This window comes from Poromitra crassiceps, assembly GCF_964638095.1.
Source record: "Poromitra crassiceps genome assembly, chromosome: 1".
NCBI lineage: Eukaryota > Metazoa > Chordata > Actinopteri > Beryciformes > Melamphaidae > Poromitra > Poromitra crassiceps.
The window spans coordinates 120,177,570-120,203,023 of NC_139623.1; the positions used below are offsets into that span (position 1 = coordinate 120,177,570).

General features: G+C 42.9%; 1 protein-coding gene across 1 annotated transcript in view; it reads left to right on the top strand.

Annotated features, from left to right (window-relative positions):
* The window catches only part of LOC310783201 (platelet-derived growth factor receptor beta-like), a 67,426-nt gene that overhangs the window by 37,345 nt on the left and 4,627 nt on the right, over nucleotides 1-25,454 (top strand). Inside the window, exons 16-27 of the mRNA XM_083644004.1 lie at nucleotides 2,736-2,868; nucleotides 3,122-3,226; nucleotides 6,521-6,631; nucleotides 7,739-7,844; nucleotides 8,507-8,628; nucleotides 11,314-11,426; nucleotides 11,881-12,003; nucleotides 14,606-14,717; nucleotides 15,104-15,203; nucleotides 15,571-15,676; nucleotides 21,463-21,604; nucleotides 24,590-24,734. Of these exons, the coding sequence (XP_083500130.1) occupies nucleotides 2,736-2,868; nucleotides 3,122-3,226; nucleotides 6,521-6,631; nucleotides 7,739-7,844; nucleotides 8,507-8,628; nucleotides 11,314-11,426; nucleotides 11,881-12,003; nucleotides 14,606-14,717; nucleotides 15,104-15,203; nucleotides 15,571-15,676; nucleotides 21,463-21,604; nucleotides 24,590-24,734 (1,418 nt within the window). The remainder of the gene's footprint in view (nucleotides 1-2,735; nucleotides 2,869-3,121; nucleotides 3,227-6,520; nucleotides 6,632-7,738; nucleotides 7,845-8,506; nucleotides 8,629-11,313; nucleotides 11,427-11,880; nucleotides 12,004-14,605; nucleotides 14,718-15,103; nucleotides 15,204-15,570; nucleotides 15,677-21,462; nucleotides 21,605-24,589; nucleotides 24,735-25,454) is intronic.

Below are 25,454 nucleotides of genomic sequence, written 5' to 3' on the forward strand. Positions count from 1 at the left end.
GATTGATTATAATCTTCACAAATGTGGACCACGTTTTTGACTCTTCAAACGTATGCAGGTTTTCTTAAACACAATTTTCAGATAACGTTTAAAAAGTTATAAAAGTGGGGATCATTTGTGAAGATTATCCTGCTGAACACGCATTACCACTCCAATAAACTTTTGTTAACCACAGACCTTATTTCATGCATTTAACCAAATTCCCCATTCTAAAATCCCATAGCCTTTCCCCCCCATGAACCAACATGCCAGCGATTTCTGGTTAAGCCTGCAAAAATACGTCATCCCTGCGGTACTCTATTGACTGCTGATTGACTGGTATTGACGGAGAGACGTACGTCATAACCTGCGATCCAGTAGGTGTCATCATGGTACAGTCTACTACACACATTAAACCTGATGTCACATACCCAAGTTTATTAGATCCATGTGGCCTGCAATAAACATAAGATTGCTAAAAGGCTTAAATCTGATTATCAGTAAGGTCTTGATGACGGAATAAAACCCCTGAAAGGACATTCGTCGCGTGCTGGCGTTCCTTGTTTTTTAAATCTGATTATCAACAGGCTTGACCTGAGAGTTAAGCCCAATCCAATCATCCTCGCTCAACACTTTTGGATGATGATGTTTCACTGTAAAAAAACAACATCATCCTCTGAGTCCAAATCACTGTAAAAACATCTTCCTCTGAAGGCAAAACAGAACCATGGCCTGAGCAAGTTAACAACCCCCCCCCCCCCCCACACACACACACACACACACACACACACACACACACTGGCCTAGATTTGTTTTACAATCGAGCTGGTTGGGAAATGTCTTTTTTATTATTTTAGATCACATCCCTAGTCATAGGGTTCATCTATTTAACCCCTTGCATTGCACTGTAACACGGGCGTTATGTTTCTGATTTTTTTGCCGTTCATCTGTCATTAATGTGATGAATTAGGTGGTTAATTCATCAATGCTGTTCATGCTACATATCAAATTAATCGGCTGAATCTTGCGCATCGAACCATGTCTTCCTTTTTCGGATCAGATCAACACAGCGGAAGTTATAGCCATCTTTGTACAAAGACAAAGACAACATTTCAGATTATTTGGCTTTTTCAAATGGCTTTTTGGAAATCCGCCTAGGTATCTCCCTACAAAAACCACTGCCAAATACTCATGTTTTGGTATTTTTTCATCTTCTTTGAGTTGGGATGTGGTAAGGCCTGTGGCTATGTCTCCATTGGGTTTCTAGCCATAAATACAACAACCATAGGTAACTGTTTACACTCTAAAAGTGTTTTTTATTCTAGGCGAGAATCAACCACTGTGTTTGAGCTGGTGTTACTCAGGGTCAGTAACACATAGAGTCATTCTGACACTTGGAACAGGACCTACAAAGTCTTACCTTTCAGAAAAGGTCAGGCAGTTGTCTGTAACCCTAGCGGTTCAGCCACAGTAAGCATTTTAGTTTGGGTATGTCATTTTCACCATTTTCTTCAGAGGTGGCTTTTTAACAATGTACTGTATGTCAAAACAATGACAAAAATCTAATTTATTTTGATTTTTACATCAAACTTCAACCATGTTTGTCTTCATTCAAAACACAATCTACAGTGTGCTCAGCATGTACCAGTTCCTCCAGGACTTTGCAGAGTTTTTTTTATGTGATTGTTGCGATCAAAATGCTTGATTTTGCCGCGCCTTTTCTCAAAAATGTATTATTTGCAATATTTTATGTGATTTTTTGCTTTAAAATTGTGGGAACTGGCAAAAATTTCAACTTGAGGAACTTGTTTTGCCTTTTTGCGGAGAGAAATCGTGGGAATTTAGAAAAATTGCAATCCCCCACAAATATTGCGGACATTGGTTGAATTTGCATTAATTATTGTGATCGCAAAATCACTATTTACTGGCGGGACTGATTACACAATTTCAACCAATAATATCATGATATAGATTAGGGATGGGCATTTCTAGCAAAAACACTATTCGAAATTCGCTGGCCAAATTCGAATTTAATTCGAAATTCGAAAATTAAAAAAAAAATGTAAAAAAAAAAAAAATGTTTTTTTTTTTGTTTGTTTTTGTGAGTGAAATGTTGCATTGTCTCCCCTGATTCTAAGTCTACGGCTTTATTAATTAATATAAAAAGCTTCTGCTGTGGATTTTTAGCTCAAACAAGCATTGCACCACTGAAGTAAAGAACATGTTACATGACATTGACATTTTCGAAAATAAAAAACAGTTTTGACAATCATGAGTGGTTCATTAAATATTTAGTAGGCTCAGGTCTGAGTGCCAAAGGGGTGCCAAAGTCACCCCCTCTCCCTCTTCATGGGATTTCATCTGCCATTCATTTTTCCATAAACCTTGCTTAAAATGCTTATAAAAATTGTTTTACTTGCTCAAACCAAGCGATTTGACTATACTTAGAATCAGGGGAGACAATGCAACATTTCACTAAAAAATTTTTTTTTTTTTTTTTTTTTTTTTTTTTTTCGAATTTCGAATTTCAATAATAAAAGTCGACCTTGATAATAACAACGATTATTCGAAAATTCGAAATTCGATGCCCATCCCTAATATAGATGTGGGATTGTGTGGTGCGGTGCTGACACAGCTAACGTTAACTAGCTAAGATGTTTCTGTGGGGGACAAAGGCTCAAACCTACAGCCTCACTCCCAGGTCCAAATAGTCATCCTCTCCCTCGTCTTCCTCGTGTGTGTGGGTGGTTGTGCAGAAACCTCGGTATGAAGTTCGCTGGAAGGTGATCGAGTCGGTCAGTCCTGACGGACAGCAGTACACCTATGTTGACCCCGCCCAGCTGCCGTACAACTCCGCCTGGGAGGTCCCGAGGGAAAATGTAGCCCTAGGTAATAAAATATAATATACAGTAGTACAAGGTAATAAAACATACAGTAGTACAATGTAATACACTAGGACCTAATGTATTATTACTAGTGACTAGGTAAAAGCATAATCAAGAGACAACACAGTAGTCTCTCTCTCTGTCTGTACCTGTCTCTCTCGCTCACTCTCTGTCTGTGTGTCTCTCACTCTCTCTGTCTGTCTCTGTGTATCTGTCTGTCTGTCTGTCTGTCTGTCTGTCTGTCTCTCTCTCTCCAGGTCAAGTGTTGGGTTCAGGAGCCTTCGGCCGTGTTGTCGAGGCAACCGTCTCCGGTCTGCTGCACTCTCAATCAACTACCAAGGCAGCTGTGAAGATGCTCAAATGTACGTGTCTGTCTGTCTGTCTCTTTGTCTGCCTGTCTGTCTGCCTGTTCTCATTGTTCTGCATATGTATTAGGGATGCTCCGATCAATCGGCCAGCAAGCCGATATTCAGATAATGTGAGTACAACTTACGGTTACAGTATATACATGGTAGAATACAAGTTGAGACTTTTTATGAAAACCAGAAACTTTCTGCACTTTGCGTGCTCAATCAACTTTGTTTTAACTTTCTTCCCTGCCGATGGCAGTTCAGGCTTGACTGGCAGAGCTGTGAGCAAGAGTTGTCCAATTGATAACCTCAGCAGAGAACCAATGTGGTGTGGTGTCATGGACAACTTAACGTGGTGTGGTGTTATGGGCAACTTGTGGTGTAGAGTTCTCAACGGTCCTGAAAAATCTAACCCAACCCAACCCAACCCGCTTGAGACGTGGACCGAGCTCAACTCGCCCGCCTTTGTCACATAGAGCACTCAGCCCGAGACCGACTCGGCCCGACCAAAACAAACAGTTATTAGACTAGGACATTATAAAAAGTGTGCAATTAATGTCGGCGCGGCTCAAATACACTGGAAACGGTGTGTGTGTTACTCCATTAATGTTTTTCAGCTTTCATGCTATGTTGTTATGAACGGTATGCTTATTCCTTTTCGGGCTATGTCTCCTGCATCTCCGCTGCGGTGCTGCTGCATGCATAATTACGCAGTGTACTGAGAGCCGCGCTGAGTGATGCCGCTCTCTTTGAAGTTGCATTTCGTTCCACCAGCACACATTTTCTTTATCAGCTTTTTACATTGAATCCGACCAATTTAGTCCAATAATTCATGAGAGAATTGTGAGTATGTATTTTTTTCTGCCAGCATTTGTCATTTTCCCCTTGCCGCACATGAAGACACATGCTTCCGTCACTGTCTGCTTGATGATGAGAGGGACTTCAGCTGTACTCGTGACAAAATCAAACATCAATTTCTGGCCTGAAGAAGGCCCCCCCCCTTCCTTCCCGACGCTCCAGGGTGTATTCCCCTTTGTCAAAATTCTTCTTTATTGTCTTAGCATCCATTTTGTCAGGTGGTCTCCTTCACTCACAGTAACTTTCATGTCACCTCATTAACTCCCTGCCCCCATCGCAAGGAATTAAGCATCCTGCCATAGGCTGCGGCGCAGCATAGCAGCTCAGCAAACAAAAGATAATGATTAATACAAATGAATAACTACATTTAACATATTAAGAAGATAATTAATTATTATTTGACTCAAACATGAGCACTGTGCAGTCTCTGTGTAAATAGCGTATTAAAGACCTAAATATATATAGCTATATTTTTTCCCCAGCCCGAGCTCCGGCCTACCCGGCCAATTAAGATCAAATCTCAGCCTGTGCTGACCCAAACCCGTCGGGCTGACATTGAGAAGTCTGATGTGGTGTGGTGTCATGGGCAACTCAATGTGGTGTGGTGGCGTGATTTCTAACCCCACATAGGATAAGCAATAACCACGCCCTGTGGCGCCGGGATTGGCCAGGAGCAACACTGGAGGGCACGCAGCCCAGCGATTTCATGAACCAACTGAATAGCTCTTGAGAACGGACAGTGATTTTGAGAGCGGACATTGAGCGGACATTGAAATGAATTATGGTCACTTACCTTCCTTAGCATAGTAATAATAATAATTATAGCTGCTGCACAGCAATGGGTCGTGGCCGGGCAAGTCTCAAGGCTTTGAGCTAGAGGTCTTCGGGTATGCCCGACCCCCCGAATACCCGAGGTTCCGACCCGGACCCGGCCGGGTCTGGGTCCATTCAAAAGAAGTGCCAAACCGCTTGACCAAACCCTTAGAAAAGTCATAGCACACCTGTCCTCAATAAGCCGCATGTTTTGAGTTCGGACATGTCTATGTGGCGCAGAAATTGTGGGGGTTATTACGTGCCAAAAAAGTGATGACATCACAAATACAACCTAATTGCCAAAGGTAATTAAGGTAATTAGGCTATACACGGGGCCAGAATTCAACGTTTTGATGCACTGTGGGCTCAATTTTTGACCGATCGAAAATCTGGTTTGATACTTTTGTGTAGAACAGTCTAACGATGCAGATACTGAAGTTTGGTGTCGTTTGAAGAAAAAATGTGGGAGGAGTAGGGTTTAATTCGTTTTTGCAGTTTTTGCAGTTTTGCGGTCTTTAGACTTCATAATTGGCCATAGGTTGCATGGCCTGGTTGCATTAGACGGTCGCTGTAGTGCCACCGTTAGGACTATTGGCCCCAAATTTGTGTCAAAGACGTTTGGCATGGGACTGGACCTTTGTGCAAAGTTTGGTTAGTTTTCATCCATGGGAAGTCGAACTTCCCGGGAGGAATAAAAAAAATAAAAAAAATAAAGGCAAATACAAGAAGTGGCCTGGCCGCTTCGCTGGCCCGGCCACTAATAAGCATAATAATTGTAATGTACACAATGTACACAATCTACAAAAACATGCAATAATATAAACGGTGTTGTGTTCACGTTCATAGCTCATATAATATAATGTATCATATCGTTAATTTCAAGCTCAATTCTTACCCAGAGAAAAGGTACAGCACTGAAAATGTAACAAGCAATAGTTTTTTAAACATCTTTATTTTAAAAGATGAAAAACCCCAGGTGCTTTAGTCCCAAGCTTCAATGCTCCTGGCCAATCCCGGAGCCACAGGGCGTGGTTATTGCTTATCCTATGTGGGGTTAGAAATCACGCGGTGTGGTGTCATGGGCAACTCAATGTGGTGTGGTGTCATGGGCAACTCAATGTGGTGTCATGGGCAACTCGGGCTCCTCCAGCAACTTGAGCAACACGAGCAGTTGTGGGTCACCAGCCACACCACCGAATGCTGCCCTACTATAGTAGTATATGCTATTTCAAGCATATTATTCAAAATATATTATTACTGCCTTGATTTATAATGCCATGCTTTGTTAATGAAATAAAAATATATAAATACGTCATCTTCTTGTGTGTAGATCAGAGTTGTGATCAAAGTGTTGGGTGGGCCCCGGAAGATTCACATTCACATTTCAAAGTGGGCCATGGCATTCCTAAGTGGGAACCCCTATCATATCGATCGGTGGCAAAAGAAAAAAGAAAAAATCCTTAATATTTATAACATCGCTCCAAATGTAAATGTAAATGAAGATCCTTTGTTCATTTGTGTGTTTGTGTGTGTGTGTGTGTGTGTGTGTGTGTGTGTGTGTGTGTGTGTGTGTGTGTGTGTGTGTGTGTGTGTGTGTGTGTGTGTGTGTGTGTGTGTGTGTGTGTGTGTGTGCAGCCGGCAGCAGTGTGGGGGCGGGGCAGTCTCTGATGTCAGAGCTGAAGATCCTGGTTCATCTTGGCCCTCACCTCAATGTTGTCAACCTGCTGGGAGCCTGCACCCAGGGGGGTACGTGTGTGTGTGTGTGTGTGTGTGTGTGTGTGTGTGTGTGTGTGTGTGTGTGTGTGTGTGTGTGTGTGTGTGTGTGTGTGTGTGTGTGTGTGTGTGTGTGTGCGTGCGTGCGTGCGTGCGTGCGTGCGTGTGTGCGTGTGTGTGTGCGTGTGTGTGCGCGCGCGCGTTTGTGTGTGCGCACGCACGGTGTGTGCGTGTGTGTGTGCTAGACCAGTGGTTCTCAAACCTTCTCACGTCGTCGCTCACCTGGTAGCATATGTATACCAGGGAGGCTTGGTCCTTCGAGTGGCCGATGCGGGCTCGAATCTGACCCCAGGTCCTTTGCCGCATGTCATCCCCTCTCTCTCCCCACCTTTCCTGTCTGCCTACTGTCCTGTCTAATAAAGGCAAAATGCCCCAAAATAATCTAAAAACCTAAACTGACACAAATTAGACCACGGACCCCCATGTGATAAGATTTTGTCCCAGGGTCCCCCATCTGATGGAATTTTCCCTTTTAGATGTTTTATTACAGAAAGTGTACGAAACCCATGACCAAAAAATTCATACATTCTGTCATTGTTACTTATGGATGGAATTATAGTGAAAATAAATGATTCCCCTTTTTGCTGGGGACCCCTGGAACCCCCTCATGGACCCTGGCCGGACCCCACTTTGAGAACCACTGTACTAGAGTGTCCTAGAGTGGCTGTGTAAAAATGTCCTTCAGTAAAAGTTAAAGTGTCATTAAAATATCCTCAGGTTAGTGTAACAGAGAAAGTCGTTTGGTGCACTGTGATATTTTCCATCTGGTTCTAAAAGTTCCCATCTATTGTTATTTTTCATCTGTGAAAAAGTGAAAAGTGTTGGCAATTTTGATTGTTGTTGTTGTTGTTGTTGTTGTTGTTGTTGTTATTATTATTATTATTATTATTAGTAGTAGTAGTAGTAGTAGTAGTAGTAGTATTCAGGGTCATAATTGCTTGTTGTGATACTCAGTTCGGCCACTAGAGTGCACCACTGTGCACCATGTTCTAATTGTGGTGCACTTATGCATTTCTCCTCTCTCTCTCTCTCTCTCTCTCTCTCTCTCTCTCTCTCTCTCTCTCTCTCTCTCTCATCCAGGCCCTGTCTTCCTGATCACTGAGTCCTGTCGTCATGGTGACCTGGTTGGCTACTTGCAGCGTAACAAACACACCTTCCTACAGAGTGATGACACACAGCCCAAGAGGTCCACACGCGCACACACACACACACACACACACACACACACACACACTAGGGGTGTGAATCTGTGGGTATTATCTCACAATTCGATTAAAAAACAACTTTAGATTTTAAATGATTCCCAATTCAAAATTGATTCTCGAGTACATAGGGGGATTTCAGGATCTACTCCAGTCCACTGTGTGCTAAGAAAGGCAGTGTTGAAATTATGGCATGAAAGCAGAATAAAGTGTATACGATTACAATATGTAGTTTGTTTTATTTGAAAAAGTTGTATCAACTGATTGCAATAACTTGCAAAAAAATCGTAGTATTTCTCAGTTCTCAGTGACTTCAAGAAAAATAAGGTAAATACAAAAAATAAAAATGAAAAAGAATCGATTCTTGGGAGTTGTGAATTGATCCAGAAACATGGAAGATAGTATCGCGATTCTTACAAGAAACAACACACACGCTAACACACACACGCTAACACACACACACACACACACACACACACACACACACACACACACACACACACACACACACACACACACACACACACACACACACACACACACACACACACACACACACACAAACACAGTCTCTCTCCCTCCCTCTCTCTCCCTCTCTCTCCCTCTCTCTAGTATATACTGAGTGTCTGTGTCTCTTGCCCCTCAGTGAGAGTGATGGGGGCTATATGGATATGAGTAAGGAGGAGGTGGGTCAGTACGTGGCCATGCAGGAGCTCAGCTACGCCGACATCGAACCCGCGGTGTATGAGGCACCATACTTGCCGCACGGTCAGAGCACGCTTCACATCTCTCTCTCTACATCCAATCTATATTACTAACTTTGTAACCACCTTTTTAAAGAGGACATGAAACAATTAATTATACACCTGCACAGAGCTCTGTGTAATTACTAAGATGTACTACAACAAGTACACATCCTGTACGGGCCCACGGCAATCTAAAAAGTACATGTCACATTATTGTTTTGGCTACTACATTATTACATGTAGTATTACAGTATGTATTACATGTCACAATAAATAATAAAGTAATAATAATTACACCTTACCACTTTGACCAATGTTGAGAAAATGTTTTATTTTGACTAGTACAGCCTCCCTGAACATGCACGTTCTAGTGGTTGAATGCCATTATTGACGGCATGCGGTGCTCATGCAGCCCCACCGCAGCTAGCACCGCAGACGTAAGGATTTTGAACGTTTTGATGATGATTCAAAACAACCACAGACCGAGTCAGAAACACAACAGCATAGTAGTGAGCCTGTTACTGCAGTGACCACATGGACAGTAAAAGAGAGAGGAAAGAGAGTGAACAGACCAGCTGTCTGGCAGGATGGGAGCGTAATACCACGCTGCTGGCAAAATAAAACCACTCACCATCTGGACTTTCCCCCGGCCGGGAATGTCACGATCCGGCGCTTGTTGTCCTGTACAGGGCCGTGCAGAGACCTTTAGAGGGGCACGTGCTCAATGTTAAAAAGGGACACGTGGAGACCTGCAAAACTTGCGAAATCATTTTTGAGTACCACAATAATACGTGCTTAGTTCACATGTTTTTGCACTACTTTGCTTAGTTTGCACACAGTCATTATCCCCGCCATATCATCAAGTTATTATTCAACATAGGCTATGAAGAAAACAATACAATCATATATTCTTGAAAATAATTAATTTAACCTCATCTACTCCACCCCTCTCTATCAGACACCAAGTTGTGTCTATTTTAGGGGGGACTGGTGAATTTAGGGTAAGATAGCAGGTCAACAGTTAGTCACATCTGAAAGCTGGGAACCTGAAGGCTAATTTGAGGTGCAGCTCAGAACTGTGTCAAAGTTTTCTAGTCATAAATCTGCAATCGACACTGTGTTTTGATTAGGCGTCTATTCTCCTTGAATGTATACGTGAGTATATAAATGTGTATTATGATGGAAATATGATGGCCATCCCCATGCCATACATCCCCTGGAAGCCCTAGATCTCTAGTTTGTGTTTGTCAAGTTTCATGCGGCCATGAATATCCTAGAGGGCACAATAGGTCATTTTATACAGCTACTAGGTTACTATGGTGACTAACATCATCGCACATGAATTGGGCTAATTGAACCCACAAGAGTCTCAGCTTTCCATTCACACCCAATTTATGCTGTTTAGGGGCCCTACTATGCGGAAATATTCAAATAGAATAGGCAAAAATAACATATTTATACTGCATGCAAAAACAAAACAATTTTTTTTTACAAGAAAACACCACCATTACCATAAAGTGGGTATGTCTGTAAAGGGAGACTTGGGGATAGAATCCATTCTCATTCAGATATGCCCGTTTTTCCCTCAACAAAATTTTGCCTAAATTTGGAGCATTATTTACCCTCCTTCCCGACAAGCTAGCATATCATGCTTGGGAGCAATGGATGCCTTAGACCTAGTTTCACATGCTATCAGTACCTGTACCAGTACGATCTAGCTTTAAAAATTAGCCCGGCACAGGCAAGTACGCACATGTGAAATTCTTATGCTAGCAAAGGGGCAGGTGCTTGAGTCCTCGTCCCCCCTGCAAGTGCTTGGTCCTGTAGTTGCTACTAATATATAACTTCAAATCTTCCAAGCATGGTGCGCCCCTTCATAGATCTAGATTTGAGCAGATGCAATCCACAACCTGATGACGTCAGCTATCTCCCTTGTGGCGAAGCCATGAAATGTTGTTTATCTTTTTATCAAATGTAGGTCTATTTCAGTCTCGAATGCATTGTCCTTTCTTGTCAAATGCAAATGAACTAGTCATATGATCAGTGAAGTCCTTTAACTTATTTAAATTGTAGCAGCCACCGGCATCGTTCTCAGTCAGACTTTGTTGTCACTGAATTTTTATTGGTCATGGGCGTTCAGGTATAGTGCGATAGATTCCCTTCCTACCAACACGAGGGTTGCAGGTTTGAGTGTTACCTCTGGCTTGGTTGGGCGTCCATATAGACGCAATTGGCCGTGTCTGCGGGTGGGAAGCCGGTGGGGTATGAGTCCTGGTCGCTGCACTAGCACCTCCTCTGGTCGTTCGGGGCACCTGTTTGGGGAGGGGTGGAACTGGGGGGAATAGCGTGATCCTCCCACGTGCTACGTCCTGCCGGTGAAACGCCTTGCTGACAGGTGAGAAGAAGCGGCTGGTGACTGCACACATGTATCGGAGGAAGCATGTGCTAGTCTACAACTCTCCCCACATAGGCAAAGGGGGTGGAGCAATGCCTGGGACAGCAGTGGAAATTAGACAATTGGGGAGAAATAAGAAACATTCTGAGAAATTCTGAGAAAAATCAGAAAAGACGTAATCAAAAATATTGATCACGTTAGCCTGCTTGTATTGATCCTGAGGCTCAGATCATATTGAATTGTCCATTAGGACCAAACAGAGAGGATAGATATGAAAGCAGATGAAGCAGTGATGTTGCTCTCCTCCTCCAGACCAGCAGGGGGCGGCGCTGCTCCTCAGTGAGTCTCCTCTCCTCAGTCTGCAGGATCTGCTAGGCTTCTCCTACCAGGCGGCTCATGCCATGGACTTCCTCTCCTCCAGAAACGTATGTAATGTGTGTTAACAGGACGTTGTTGTGTCCTGCTGTGTGTTAACTGGGTGTTGTTGTGTCCTGCTGTGTGTTAACTGGGTGTTGTTGTGTCCTGCAGTGTGTTAACGGGGTGTTGTTGTGTCCTGCAGTGTGTTAACGGGGTGTTGTTGTGTCCTGCAGTGTGTTAACGGGGTGTTGTTGTGTCCTGCAGTGTGTTAACTGGGTGTTGTTGTGTCCTGCAGTGTTAACAGGGTGTTGTTGTGTCCTGCTGTGTGTTAACAGGGTGTGGTTGTGTTAATGGGGCCTTGTGTTAACGGGCGTGGTTGCCTTAACGGGGCTTGGTTGTGTTAACAAGGCGTGGTTGTGTTAACGGGGTGTGGTTGAGTTAATGAGGCATTGTTGTGTTAATGGGGTGTTGTTGTGTTAACGGGACATTGTTGTGTTAACGGGGTGTTGTTGTCTCCTGCAGTGCGTCCACAGAGACCTGGCAGCCAGGAACGTGTTGGTGTCTGAGGGAAAGCTGCTGAAGATCTGCGACTTCGGCCTGGCCCGGGACCTCCTGAAGGACCACGACTACGTCGCCAAGGGAAACGTCAGTTCATTCTGATTACTTCTTATACCATGGTCTGAGTGAATACTGTTTTCTGATTGGCAGGCAGACATGCATTAGAATCATTCAACGTACACATAGGGCCCTATTCTCCCACAGGCCTTCGGCGCTAAAACGGGCCTTAAACGCAAAAAAACGTGCCTTGCGCCTGTTTCGGGAAGATATCAATATGGCTTTACGCTGCCAAATGCGCTTTAGGCCGAATGGGCGTGGCGCAGTCCCAGAATGGGCCAGAGTGGGCGTGTCGGCCTTAAATCTCGGCGTACTGCTATCTTCCCACCTGGCGTAAATTTAGCGCTTTGCGCTTTTGAAAACCAGGCCTATTCAGTGCGCCAAGTTGCGCGGAGCGCTCCCCTCTGGCTCTCTCCCCTCTGGCTCTCTCCCTCCCCTCTGGCTCTCTCCTCTGTCACCCTTCTCTGTGTCACTCTCTCCCTCTCTCCTCAGTCTGACAGGCACAATACGACTGTCTCTCTCTGACTCCCTCGCTCAGACAGACACAACACACGTCCTATAGGAAATAGCAGTTGTAAGTTCACTGCCTGTGAATGTCCCAGCATGCAATTGGGTACTCCATTTCGCTACTAAATAGCAACCAAATGAGGCGAAATAGATATAAAAGGTCGATCTAAAATAATGTGTAATGGTAACACAGCCTGCAATTGTAGAACATTTCAATATTGGACCAAATAAAACATCGAAATTAAAACACCACCCTAAGTGAAACATATGTCCTCCTGGGCCTATATATATCCCTTGTCGATTTAACGTGATTTAGATAAGTCTCAGCGGAACGCGCTTCGGAATGCGCTTCTACTGTCATGTGCTATACTGTGATGTCCGCTCCAATAACTTGGCCCTACTTCACATTTAGTTTTACAATAAAAACACATTTATGCAATGACTTTAAATAATGTAGGGTATATTTATGTGCATCATCCTTCCTGCAGCAGGCGAGAGAAAATTATATCTTTCTGGACAAACTTTCACCAATCTAATAGGCTATATTTTTCTAGCTGATGCATTTAGAACATTCTTTTCACTTTGATCTTGCTATAGTGTAGGGTATTTACATGCTTGCAGTATTTAAACTGCAGTTAGATTGGTTTGAGAAGCATAATATATGGAATAATAGCCTATAATGGAGACAGACAGACTGGATGAAGGATGGGGGGGGGGGGGGGGGGAGCGCTTGGGTTTTGTCTGGTTTTGCTGGACCACTGGAATTGGAGCTAAAAAGGCAAGCGTGCGATTCGTTTATTGCACTCATCCAATGAGCATGACGGTGCATAATTTTACGCTTAAAAGGCGTGGTTGTAATGCTTTAGGCTGCGTCTAGCGCCAAGACCAAGATATCAAGTGCGCTGGTCCACGCCCACTGCGCCAGGCGCTCGGCGTAGAAACTAGGCCGATGCAACGATAGGGGCCATAGTCCGGCTGTTTGTCAACTGTATGCAATGTCATCGACTTTTGCCAGCATAACTATTGATGTTAGTTTTCTGGCTCAGCTGAGTCAATTAAAGGGTTCTTCTATGAGCTGAGCGGACTAGATTCCCTGCGCCATACCAGCTCGTATCCAAGGTCGTATCCTATTTACTGGAACAGTGAAAGTTTCCATTGCATGAAAAGCTAACGGGATGGTAATGATTGTTCCAGGTATTAGTCAGTTTCCCAGGTGCTAGTCTCAATGACAGAAAATGAACCACTCTCTCATTGGTGCTACGACCTGTCAGTCATTCAATTGCCACCCCCCTCAAAACAGCAGGCGGGGCTGCAAAGTGGCACAGACTCATTGTAGTATGCGGAGTGCAGCGATTCAATGCAATATTTGAGTCTGGGGAGAGACTACCCAGGTGTTACTGTGTGAACAGAGTTATGGCTTGTGAAACAATTTTGATTTTGATTGCAAAACTTGCAACAAAAATTCGCAAATGCTTTTATTTTATATTGTTGGCAAATGGCCATGGTATAAGAAGGATAATCAACTTCTAGGTGTGCATTAAACGACTTTAATGCACTTGTTCTTCTCCTCCATTCCATCCATTGAAATCGTTTAACGCACGAGTTGATTATTAACCCTTACATAACATTCATCAACTGACTGCCACGGCCATTAGGGATAACAATACACTCAACTCACCATTTTTTCACGATTTTATCTTCATCAAAGGGAGATTGCAGACAATTATTTCCTAGACAAAAACACAAAATACTGTTTTTTCCCCTCATATTTTCTTCATCAAATAAAAAAATCAGTTTTTATTGGGTATAACTGCAAAACACAAACTTTGGAATTAATGCATATTTCCTTTTCTTTTTAAAAGAAAAACTGAAAAACTAAAACAAATTGTGAATAATTTTTCATCTCACCGAGATTTTTCAATCTTCACACTTTTGTATTGATTTAGCTGTCTCATGATGTATTACATCCCTACGGGTGATCATATAGTTTTACATTTGTGTGTGTGTGTGTGTGTGTGTGTGTGTGTGTGTGTGTGTGTGTGTGTGTGTGTGTGTGTGTGTGTGTGTGTGCGTGCGTGCGTGCGTGCGTGCGTGCGTGCGTGCGTGCGTGCGTGCGTGCGTGCAGGTCTTCCTCCCAATGAAGTGGATGGCTCCAGAAAGTATCTTCCAGAACATTTACAGCATTCAGAGCGACGTCTGGTCATATGGAGTTTTACTGTGGGAGATCTTCTCTCTGGGTAACCAGTCTACACTGACTAGATACCAAATATACCAAAGCTTTTATTAAAACATAAAGTAGAATAGAATAAATATGTGAACAATAAAAAATAAGACAATAAATAACATAGGAAAAGCAAAGAATAATGTACTAACAAATAATTCTTACAATAATACCCCCTAGTCTATAATCGACTAGAAGCTAAATTCAGTTTAGTTCTGTTCTCTTGTATTCTGTTATCTTCTAGTGTACATTACAACAGTATTTTATTGTTGTCTATTCTACTTTATTCTTTATTTTGCCCCTGTCTTGCTCTGTTTTTTATGTATTTGTAATGTTTCAGGTTTTGAGTTTCCATTGGTTACTACAGTGGTTTTTTATTTTTTGTATTTTTTGTCCCTGCAGGTGGGAGGCCGTACCCCGACCTTCCGCTGAACCAGGAGTTTTACGCTGCTCTGAAGAGAGGGTACCGCATGCCCCGCCCCGACCACGCTACATATAACATGTATGCTACCCAACCACACTATATACACCATGTATATCATACAATATGTACTGTATGAACTGCTGATGATGTCATGGACAAGCGTAGTCCTGGACTTTCAAAATTTGAACCAATCAGGATGGGCTGGAGGTGCGGAGTTTCTACAACCATTGCCGTTTGGCTAGGATGAAGAAAGTTAATGGGTTTCCTTGACAAATCAATGCTGCAGAACGTGAACCACATTCACCACGGAGCCTCTCAATGTCCAAATGAGAGATATGTCTCAGTCTTTCAGTGCTAACTAAGCTGTTAGCCTGGACCAGCCCAGGTTGACCCTGCTGCGGGCCAAACAGGCTAACTCCCTGCTTTTCTTTGGGTATGCCTGCAGCTACGAGGTGATGAAGCAATGCTGGGAAGAAAAATCCGAGTCCAGACCTTCTTTCTCCTCATTGGTCGTCTCTGTCGGCAACATGCTGACCGACACCTACAAGACGGTACAGACTTTCATACTTTTAAGACCTATCAAAAGAGGAGAAGGACAGTATTCCAAATTGAAAACTTTTATTGCCACACAGTCACGGATGTTTTGGGCATGCAGCCCTTCTTCAGCGCGTGCAATGGCAATCATGCATACTTTGACCTACAAGAAGGTAGAGTACTACTTAAACACCTACAGTACAAGAAAGTAGAGGAGTTTCATACTTAGAGACCTACAAGAAGGTGCTTTCATACTTGGAGAAGTTACCATTAGAGCTGGGTATTGGTTCAAATTTCAAGAATCGATTCGATTCCGTTTCACAAGGTTGCGAATCGATTAATTTCGATTCGATTCGATTCCGATTCGATCAATTTCAATATGTTTCAAAATGTTTTTTGAGCTGTACCCTGAATTACATGTCCAGTTATGTAACACAGGGGTTCCCAACCAGCCAAGTAGATACATGGGGAAAAAAAGTTGCAGACCTGTTGTCAATTTTAATGGTTTTAGTTACACATATATTTACTCACCAGGTGGTGACAAAGGGTAAATAACAGTCTTTTCATCTGTCAATAAAGACACTTTCACAATTATGCACAGTCATTTGATTTCAGCCTATATAATTTCTAAAAGTAGATATTAATGATCAAACATTTCCATTCATGTAGCCTACAGTTTTTATGTTTTTGTTTCAACTACAAACATAAATAAACGTCAACTTGAAACTATGTTTCAACTACCACACACAGCATAATATTTTAGCCTGTTTATTTATTTTTTTATTTAAAAAAATTGATCTCTGGACATATGAATCGATAATCGAGGATTAAAATAAAAATCGATAAAAAATCGGAGAATCGATTTTTTTGAACCCAACCCTATTTAAGATCACAACAGAAGAGAGAATAATTTAATTCCCACAGAAAGGTGAACAGACTCAGATTTCAAGATTTACATTTTTTATCCCAAAATGTAAGAGCTGAGGTTTCAAAATTAAGTAAACTGGACTGAATTTAAAATAAACTTAAAAACTCAGAAGGGAAAATACGCTTCTTGGTGGATAACTGGCCAATCGTAGATGAGATGACCTCACGTTCATTTAAAGGGGGACTTACCCCCCCAGATATGTGACAAAACGGCATGCTGCTTGATTTGAAAAAACCTATGGGAAAAACCAAGAAAAGGCGGCAAAGACGTCTCCTCTTGTCTCACTATACTCTTTGGCTGTGCTCAGACAGGAAACTTCTGAAGTTTTTTTACCGGAAAATGACGCCATGACAGTTTGCCCACCGCAAGAAGAAAAAGGTTATATGAGAGCTACAAAATCATAAATATCAACAACTAGCCAACGCTGGTGGCCTGTATGGAAACAGCATTGCCCAAAATGGTTGAAAGTTATATAAATTTGGTCATTCAGTGGCTAAGTACTTTACTGCCATTGACTCCCATGTAACTATCGTTAAAAGAGCCTGGTGACGCGAGCCGGCCGCAGCAGAGCACAATACGAGGCAGGACAAACCCCCCGCTCTGAACACGCTCTAATGGGAGATTTCTGCATTGAGGTAAACACGTTAACTTGTCCAACTTGTCCTCTATGAAGTCAGTTTTTCATTTTCGTTTGGGTTTTTTTCGTGATTCTTGTCAAAAGGTGCAATCACCCCCTGATTTTTCCTCTCATTTAGTGCAAGACTAGAGCGGAGCGGAGTAGTTGCAGCTGGGCTGTACACACACAGCATTCTCCTCCCTCCTCCTCTCTTCTCTCTCTCTCTCTGCACAATGAAGTGGTTGAGTGGTTCTCAATGTGGGGTCCGGGGACCACCAGTGGTCCTTGAGAGGATTCCAGGATTCTCTGTTATCTCTCAACCTATATGGAATTCTGGACAAAATCATATGTACTGTAGGCTACATAAAAAAAGAAAAGATTTGCATCTGAGAGACCAAGGGCTCTATTTTCCCACAGGTCTTACGGCGCAGAAACTGGCCTTAAACGCAAAAAAACGCGCCTTGCGCCTGCCTCGGGAGGATAGGAACATGGTTTTAGGCCACGAAATGCGCTGTACGCCAAACAGGCGTGGCGCAGTGCCAGAATAGGCCAGAATGGGCGTTTCGGCCTTAAATACTGGCCTAACGATATCTTCCCCCCGCCGTTAATTTAGCGCTTTGCGCTTTTGAAAACCAGGCCTTATTCAGTGCGCCACGGATATTCCACGCACAGCTTGTGCTCTGCTGATTTCAGTTTGTCCCCCTCTCTCTCTCTCTCTCTCTCACTCCCTCGCTCAGGCAGGCACAAGTCCGATAGAAAAAAGAAGTTGTTATACCGTACATAGTATAATAACATGACAGTTTTTTATAACATGACAGTTTTGAGCCTGTGACATTCAGAGGCTGTTGCATCATCCTACCTGTGCAGTGGGGGAGAAGAAAAGGCGAGAGAAAACGAGATCATTCTGCCCAAACAAATGTTCACTGCCTGGCTTCCCTACCAAAGCCACAAATGTGAAATCTCCCAGCATGCATTGGGCTAATACATTTCGATAATAAATAGCAACCAAATGAGCCGAAATAGATAGAAAGGTAGATCTAAATAATGTGTAATGTTAACACAACCTGCAATTGTAGAACATTTCAATATTGGACCAAATAAAACATCGAAATCAAAACACAACCCTATGTGAAACATATATGTCATCTTGGGGCTATATATATCCCTTGCAGATTTAATGTGATTTAGATGAGTGACAGTGTAACGCGGTTCTACTGTCATGTCCTACTGTGATGTCCACTCCAATAAATTGGCCCTATACTTCACATTTAGTTTTACAATAAAAACACATTTATGCAATGACTTTACATAATGTAGGCTATATTTATGTGCATCATCCTACCTGTGCAGCAGGGGAGAAGAAAAGGTAGCAAAACGATATCATTCTGGACAAACTTTCACCAATCTAATCTCATCAAGACATAGGGATAGGCTATGTTTTTCTAGCTGATGCGTTTAGAACATTCTTTTCACTTTGATCTTGCTATAGTGTAGCGTATTTACATGCTTGCAGTATTTAAACTGCAGTTAGATTGGTTGGAGAAGCATAATAATATGGAGACAGACAGAGGGGATAAAAGGGAGGGGGGGAGATCAGAGCCCTCGGCTTTTCTGAAGCCGGACTGGATTGCTCCGTGGAATTGGAGCTTAAAAGTGAAGCTTGTGATTCGTTTACTGCACTTCCCCAATGAGCAGATTGTGCATAATTTTACGCTTAAAAGGTGTGGTTATAATGCTTAACTCATTGAGTGCCAGCCACTTTTGGAGAACGGACGCTCCCAGTGCCAGAGTTTCAGAGCGTTTTCAGTGATTTCTCGAGGCCCACAGAATATTGTGTGATATTACTATGTAAACACTGAACACGCACAAAGAACGATGAGACTCTATTCTATCATCTGCAAAAAAAAGTTTATTGATCCCATTTTCCGTTCTTTAGTTATGAGCCGGAGAAGATAGCTTGATTCATCCAAAAAGAGCAATTTTTTTCTAGAAGCTGAGATAATTGGCCTTTTGTGAAATTAAACATTTCAAGCACACACTGACTCTGAAGCTAATCTTTTCTAATGTAGTCACCAGTGTTGGGAAAGTTACTGAAAATTGGTAATTAGTTACAGTTACTAGTTACTTCTCTCAAAAGGTAATTTAATTACTTTAAAGTTACCAGTTACTTCAAAGTAGTTAGTTACTAGGGAAAGTAACTTTTGCGTTACTTTTAAAAGTCTGCTTCGATTGTTATTAATGCACACATTATGTTAGTGTTGCTGTGCCACAGTGTGGCATTGAACATTTGCTTATTGGCGAGGCTTATAGCCTATCAAGGTCATTAGCCTCTGGGGCTCTGGCTGCAGCTCTTTCCCCGGACTAGGTCTGAGGATCAGAAACTGGGTAATCCTCTGAAGTTGTCCGTTATTTTCATGTCCTAAAGTAACTAGTAACTAGCCCAGTTACTATTTTAGTAACTGTAACTGAGTTACTGAATTTGAAAAAGTAATTAGTTAGATTACTAGTTACTGAAAAAAGTAGTTAAGTTACAGTAACTAGTTACTTAGTAACTAGTTACTCCCAACACTGGTAGTCACACCTCAAAAATAATTTCCTTCAATAAAACAGTTTAGGCCAGGGAATTTTGTTTGGCAGAATAATATTTTTAGCTACAACCAGCAGCGCTGGCCCCTGCGTGCGCTGCTGGTTGCAGCTTCTTGCTGGTCTTGATTTGCTGCTGGTGGGCATCGGATATTCTGGCTTGCGTTTGTCAATCCTGTCCTGCTGCCTGGGTCTGTCTGGGTGTTGCGTGCTGCTCTGCGTGCCCCCCCCCCCCCCCCCCCCCCGCCCCGCCCCGCCCCGCCTCGCCTCAACTGCACACTCCTCCTCCTGTCTGTGGTGGCTCTCTGCTGAGTTTGCTGTGCGCACAGTGAAGGGTGCAGCTTTTTTACAGCGTTCCGCGTGTGTTTGTCACCGGCAACGATGCTTCCAGTTGAGAATAATAACTCCACGGTGTGGATGTGCGGATGTGCTGTCGCAACCGACACAGAGCGGCTCAATTGTGGGAGCAGATTGGCTGCTGCAGGCACAGCTGCAGTAACGTGCTTCAGCATATCGATGCATACGGATGCGATGCGATTTCCGTTTCCATAACGACTTCTTCTTTGTTTTTTCCTTGCCTTTCTGTTATGTGGAGAGCACTGTCGCCACCTAAGGGTTCTGTAAAATAGGTTATAGACCTCCAATAGCTACAATAGTTGTACCAGAGATGTATCAGGGATTGATCCACGTCCCACCGTCAAAAAACGCAATTGACGACAACCGTCGTCATTGGCACTCTACGTCAGTATTTGAATTGACGACAGCTGTCGTCATTGGCATTCAATGAGTTAAGGCCACCTGTTGCGCCAACACCAAAATATCGAGTGTGCTGGTCCACACCCACTAATCTGGGCTGCGCCTGGCACTAAACGCAGTTTATAGGCCGATGCAACGATAAAGCCCCAAATCTCATCATATGGGGGTCCATTGCCCCAATGTGAACTATATGAAAAAGGTTGGGAATGATTTACAGCAACACAATGCAATTTCCATCCTTTTATTTCTATTTATAGTGACTTTTATTGATAGTATTCTGTTACATCACCACATGGCCATCTTGGTAAGAAAATAACAGGTGATTGGAATCAATTAACAGGTGATTACAATCAAGTGACACAAACAGCCAATGAGCTTTGTGTATTATAGCGCCATATTGGTAGGAAAATGCTTGTGACATCATGGGAATACTAGGCATGGAGTTGGGAGGAACCGGGAAAGGGTACAGGGGGAGTAGGGGAGTTACTATCTTGAAATCCTATAGTCTTTGGTTCATCGTGATGTCAGGTTGGACCACATTTTGGGCATTTTTGAGGGTAAACAAAAAGAAGGTTTGAACCCATAGAGGGCACTTATACGGCTGAAAATGATACAAATGGTACAATGGTAACAGTTTGGTCTCAAATGTGGAGATTTTGACCAGAATTCTTCACACACCACCCCAAAAGTCATATACTGTATATTGGTTAAAAGCTGAAAAAAAGTGTTTTGGGGTTAGTTACACTTTAATCGTTTCAAAGTATCTAATCTGATCAAGTAAAGGAAGGTTAAAGTTGCCTGTTGTCTCTGGTTCTTCTGTGGGGAGCAATAAGTTTAAAGTTGCCTGTTGGCTCTGGTTCTTCTGTGGGCAGCAGTAAGGATTGAATGTTGCCTGTTGACTCTGGTTCTTCTGTGGGCAGCGGTACTTCCAAGTGACAGAGGCGTTTCTGAACGGTGAACATCCGGCTGTGCTTCGGTCCAAACGCGGCCTAACTCCAGACCAGACTGAACCCGGGTTGCCCGGCACCACCGATGAGACTGACAGTCAAACAGACAGCAATGGTACAGTGACATGTCCTAAAACACATTTACACAGAGAAACTAATACACTGGGCTCTATCTTCCCACTGGCCTTAGGCGCAAAAACTGGCGTTAAATGAAAAAAAAACACACCTTGCGCCTGCCTCGGGAAGATAACATCATGGTTTTAGGCCCCGAAATGCGCTTTACGCCGAAGAGGCGTGGCACAGTGCCAGAATAGGCCAGAATGGGCATTTCGGCCTTAAATACCGGCCTAACGCTATCTTCGCCCCTGGCGTTAATTTAGCGATTAGCGCTTTTGAAAACCAGGCCTTATTCAGTGTGCCGCGGATATTACTATGCGTAATTACGCAGCGGCCTGCCATAGCCGCTCTCACTCTCTCTCCCCGTCTCTCTCTCACTCCGTCTCTCTCGCGCGTCAGACAGGCACAATGACCGATGACAAAAAAGTTGTTGAGCCCCTGTCATTCAGAGGCTGTTGCATCATCCTATCTGTGCAGTGGGGGAGAAGAAAAGGTAGCGAGAGAAAACGATATCATTCTGACCAAACTTTCACCAATCTAATCTCATCATGACATCCAGGGATAGGCTATATTTTTCTAGCCGATGCATTTAGAACATTCTTTTCCCTTTGATCTTGCTATAGTGTAGCGTATTTACATGCTTGCTGTATTTAAACTCAATGAGATTTGTTTGAGAGCATAATATGGAATAATATAGGCTATATGGAGACAGACGGGGATGAAAGAGGCTATATGGAGACAGACGGGGATGAAAGAGGGAGGGGGGGAGCTCAGAGCGCCGGCTCCCCTACCAAAGCCACACGTGAAATCTCACAGCATGCATTGATGCTAATACATTTCGACAAGAAATAGCCACCAAATCAGCCTAAATAGGCTAAGTGGTAGATAGAAATAAGATAGAAATCATGTTTATGTTAACACAACATGCAATTCTAGAACATTTCAATATTGGACAAAATAAAACATAGAAATCAAAACACAACCCTATGTGAAACATATGTAATCCAGGTGGCATATATATCCGTCGCAAATTTAACGTGATATAGATGAGTGACAGCCTAACACAGTTCCACTGTGATGTCCTACTGTGATGTCCGCTCCAATAAGACTTGGCTTACTTCACATTTACTTTTACAATAAGAACACATTTATGCAATGACTTTACATAATGTAGGCTATATTTACGTGCATCATTTAGCCTGTGCAGCAGGTAGTCTACAAGTTATAAAACTACCTGCCCTGAATGAGCCGAGTGGGGGTGCTTGTTCACTATTGTGAAAGTTATGTTTACAACATAAAGATCATGGAATTGGATGGTATCAGGAATTGACACCGGTAGGCTACAGGGAGACCGCATCAGCTGAAGATCTGTATTTGCCTGGCTGTAGGTTGAATCGTTTTATTCAGGCTATGATCTCTGATGCGCTCTGAGATATCCAAATTGGCAGAGATGACAGCATAAAGCCGCAACCCGCGGACTGGATCGAGTGGATCGGAGCTTCCAAAGGAAGAATGTCATTGAGTAACTGCAGTTCACCAATGAGCACAGTTGTGTATAATTCTATGCTTAAAAGGCGTGGTTATAATGGTTAAGGCTGCGTATAGCGCCGGCACGAGAATAGGCAGTGCGCCGGTCCATGCCCACTAATATGAGCTATGCCTGGCGCTAAGTGCTAATATAAGGCCAGTGGGACAATAGAGCCCACAATGTCCATCTAACTGTCAAGTGAAGTTTACATAATCTTTTCAAATGTCACACTTGAATTTCTCAACATCCAGCAAATACATGTACAGCAATATTGGCCAAGTTGTTATTGTTTTTTTTAGTGTCAATTTATGTATTTTATACTAAATTACAAAGAGGAGTTAAGCATTTTGTAACTTTAAGAGAGGCGCTACAAAAATAAATCGAACCAATCTAATCTGAAATTTAGACTCAGTTCTGTTTGTGACCTGATTCAACCTGTTGTGTTCAAATTAACAATTGATGCGCAAATCGACCAAAGACTACAAAACTACAATTTATTTTTAGAAAAAAGAAAATTGACAAACAAATTCAGCTACAGAACAACAGAACAACAGAACATTTCTGACTGATTTCTGTCTGCTGACCACATATTCCATCCATATTCAAGGTTGGTTCTAAATGGTCCACACCCCAACCTTAGTGGACGCAGCTTAAAGTTGGTGCACATTGGCTCAAATAGATTTAATGACCTAAAACCATCCTGATCACGTGATCTCACATTTGGTTTAGGGTTTAGGGCTTCCAGCCGTCCACAGTGATTTCAGTGGGTGGGAGTACTTACCTTGAACTTCTTCAGCCAATCAGCATTGCCAAAGCTAATCCATCAGCCAATCAGCGGATCCAGTCAAATTCAAATATACTCGGAAGAGTGTCGAAAATGTCTTTCCCTCCGAGAAACTCGGCTGGTGCATACTCTTGTTCTTGTTTAAAAAAAAAAGATTAATTATGAATATCAAAAATAAATATCAATATCAATATCCAGCTGCTGGACCCTATGAGGTGCGACAGGCAAAAAAAAAAAGGGGGGTACAAGGGTGTTGTTGAGTACATTCCTGCAATACCTGCACTTATGGCTGTGTTTACTCTACTAACATTAACGTTACCACTCATTGCTTCGGGAGCCGCCCTTACTTTTTTGCCAGCCCTGATTGGCCGGTTATGTCGTCAACTACGAGGCAGGTCCCTGATTGGCCCATGGACTTTGTAATTTCTGAAAACACCCGCCCCGGGTTGGAGGCCAGACTGATCTGCAGAAGGAAACAGAATGTGAGGTCACGTGATCAGAATGGTGGTCAGAATGTAAGGTCACGTGATCATTATAGTGTACCAGGCTATTAAAATAGACAGATTCTGACATTTTGTGCAACAAAAGTCTCAAAACAATAAACATCAGTCCAGTAAGTCCTCACCCTGTCTGTTCGGATTCATTTGTGTCCTCAAATCTGCTGTTTACAGGAAGCCACGCCCCTCATGTCAGAGTTCACCAATCAGAGGGGGAGCCAGAGGAGGCAGGTCCCTCCCACAGTGCTTACATCATCAGTGACATCACCCTTGAATCCAGTGGCCTTGTGCTGGACGCAGCCACTCAGGGAAGACCCAGGTAGGCTCAGCCAATCAGGAGTCAGTGATCTGCTACAATCCATTTTCACCGCTGCTCCAATAGAGTGGCAAAGTCACTCCTTCTTCTGGGTTTGGCATGGGACCTAATATTTCATTCCTCATTCATTTTTCCATAGACGTTTTGAAAACTCCTTATAAAAAATGTTTTACTTGGTCCAACCAAGCGATTCAGCTATATTCAGAATCAGGAGAGAACAGAACATTTCACTCGGGTTCGGGGACCCATGCCGAACCTGAAAGAGGGCGTGACTTTGGCACTCTATTACCAGCAGACGTTTTATGAACGACCCTCTGACATTTGACCCTCCAAACCTGAGCCCTAACCCGTCCTTGGGATCTCCGGGTACTTCTCATACATTTGTTAAGGCGCTAAGGGAAAATGTGATAAAAAAATATATATATCCTTCCCGCCCGCACGGTTGCGGGAACCACCGCTGTGGCATAGTAGTAGCCCATTTCCTGACTCACGGTTCCCTGACCTACGATTTTCCGAAGTTCCGAAAGTTTCCCGGAACACCTTGCGGGGGGAGGTTAGGGTTAGGGTAGACTCAGTTCTCAGTCTATCGTCTGGGAGCCGAGACTAGGGTTAGGGTGACATATAATAATTAGAATAATAATAATAATCATCATAATAATAATAATAATAATCATAATAATAATAATCATAATAATAATTGTTGTTGCTGCTGTTATTATTATT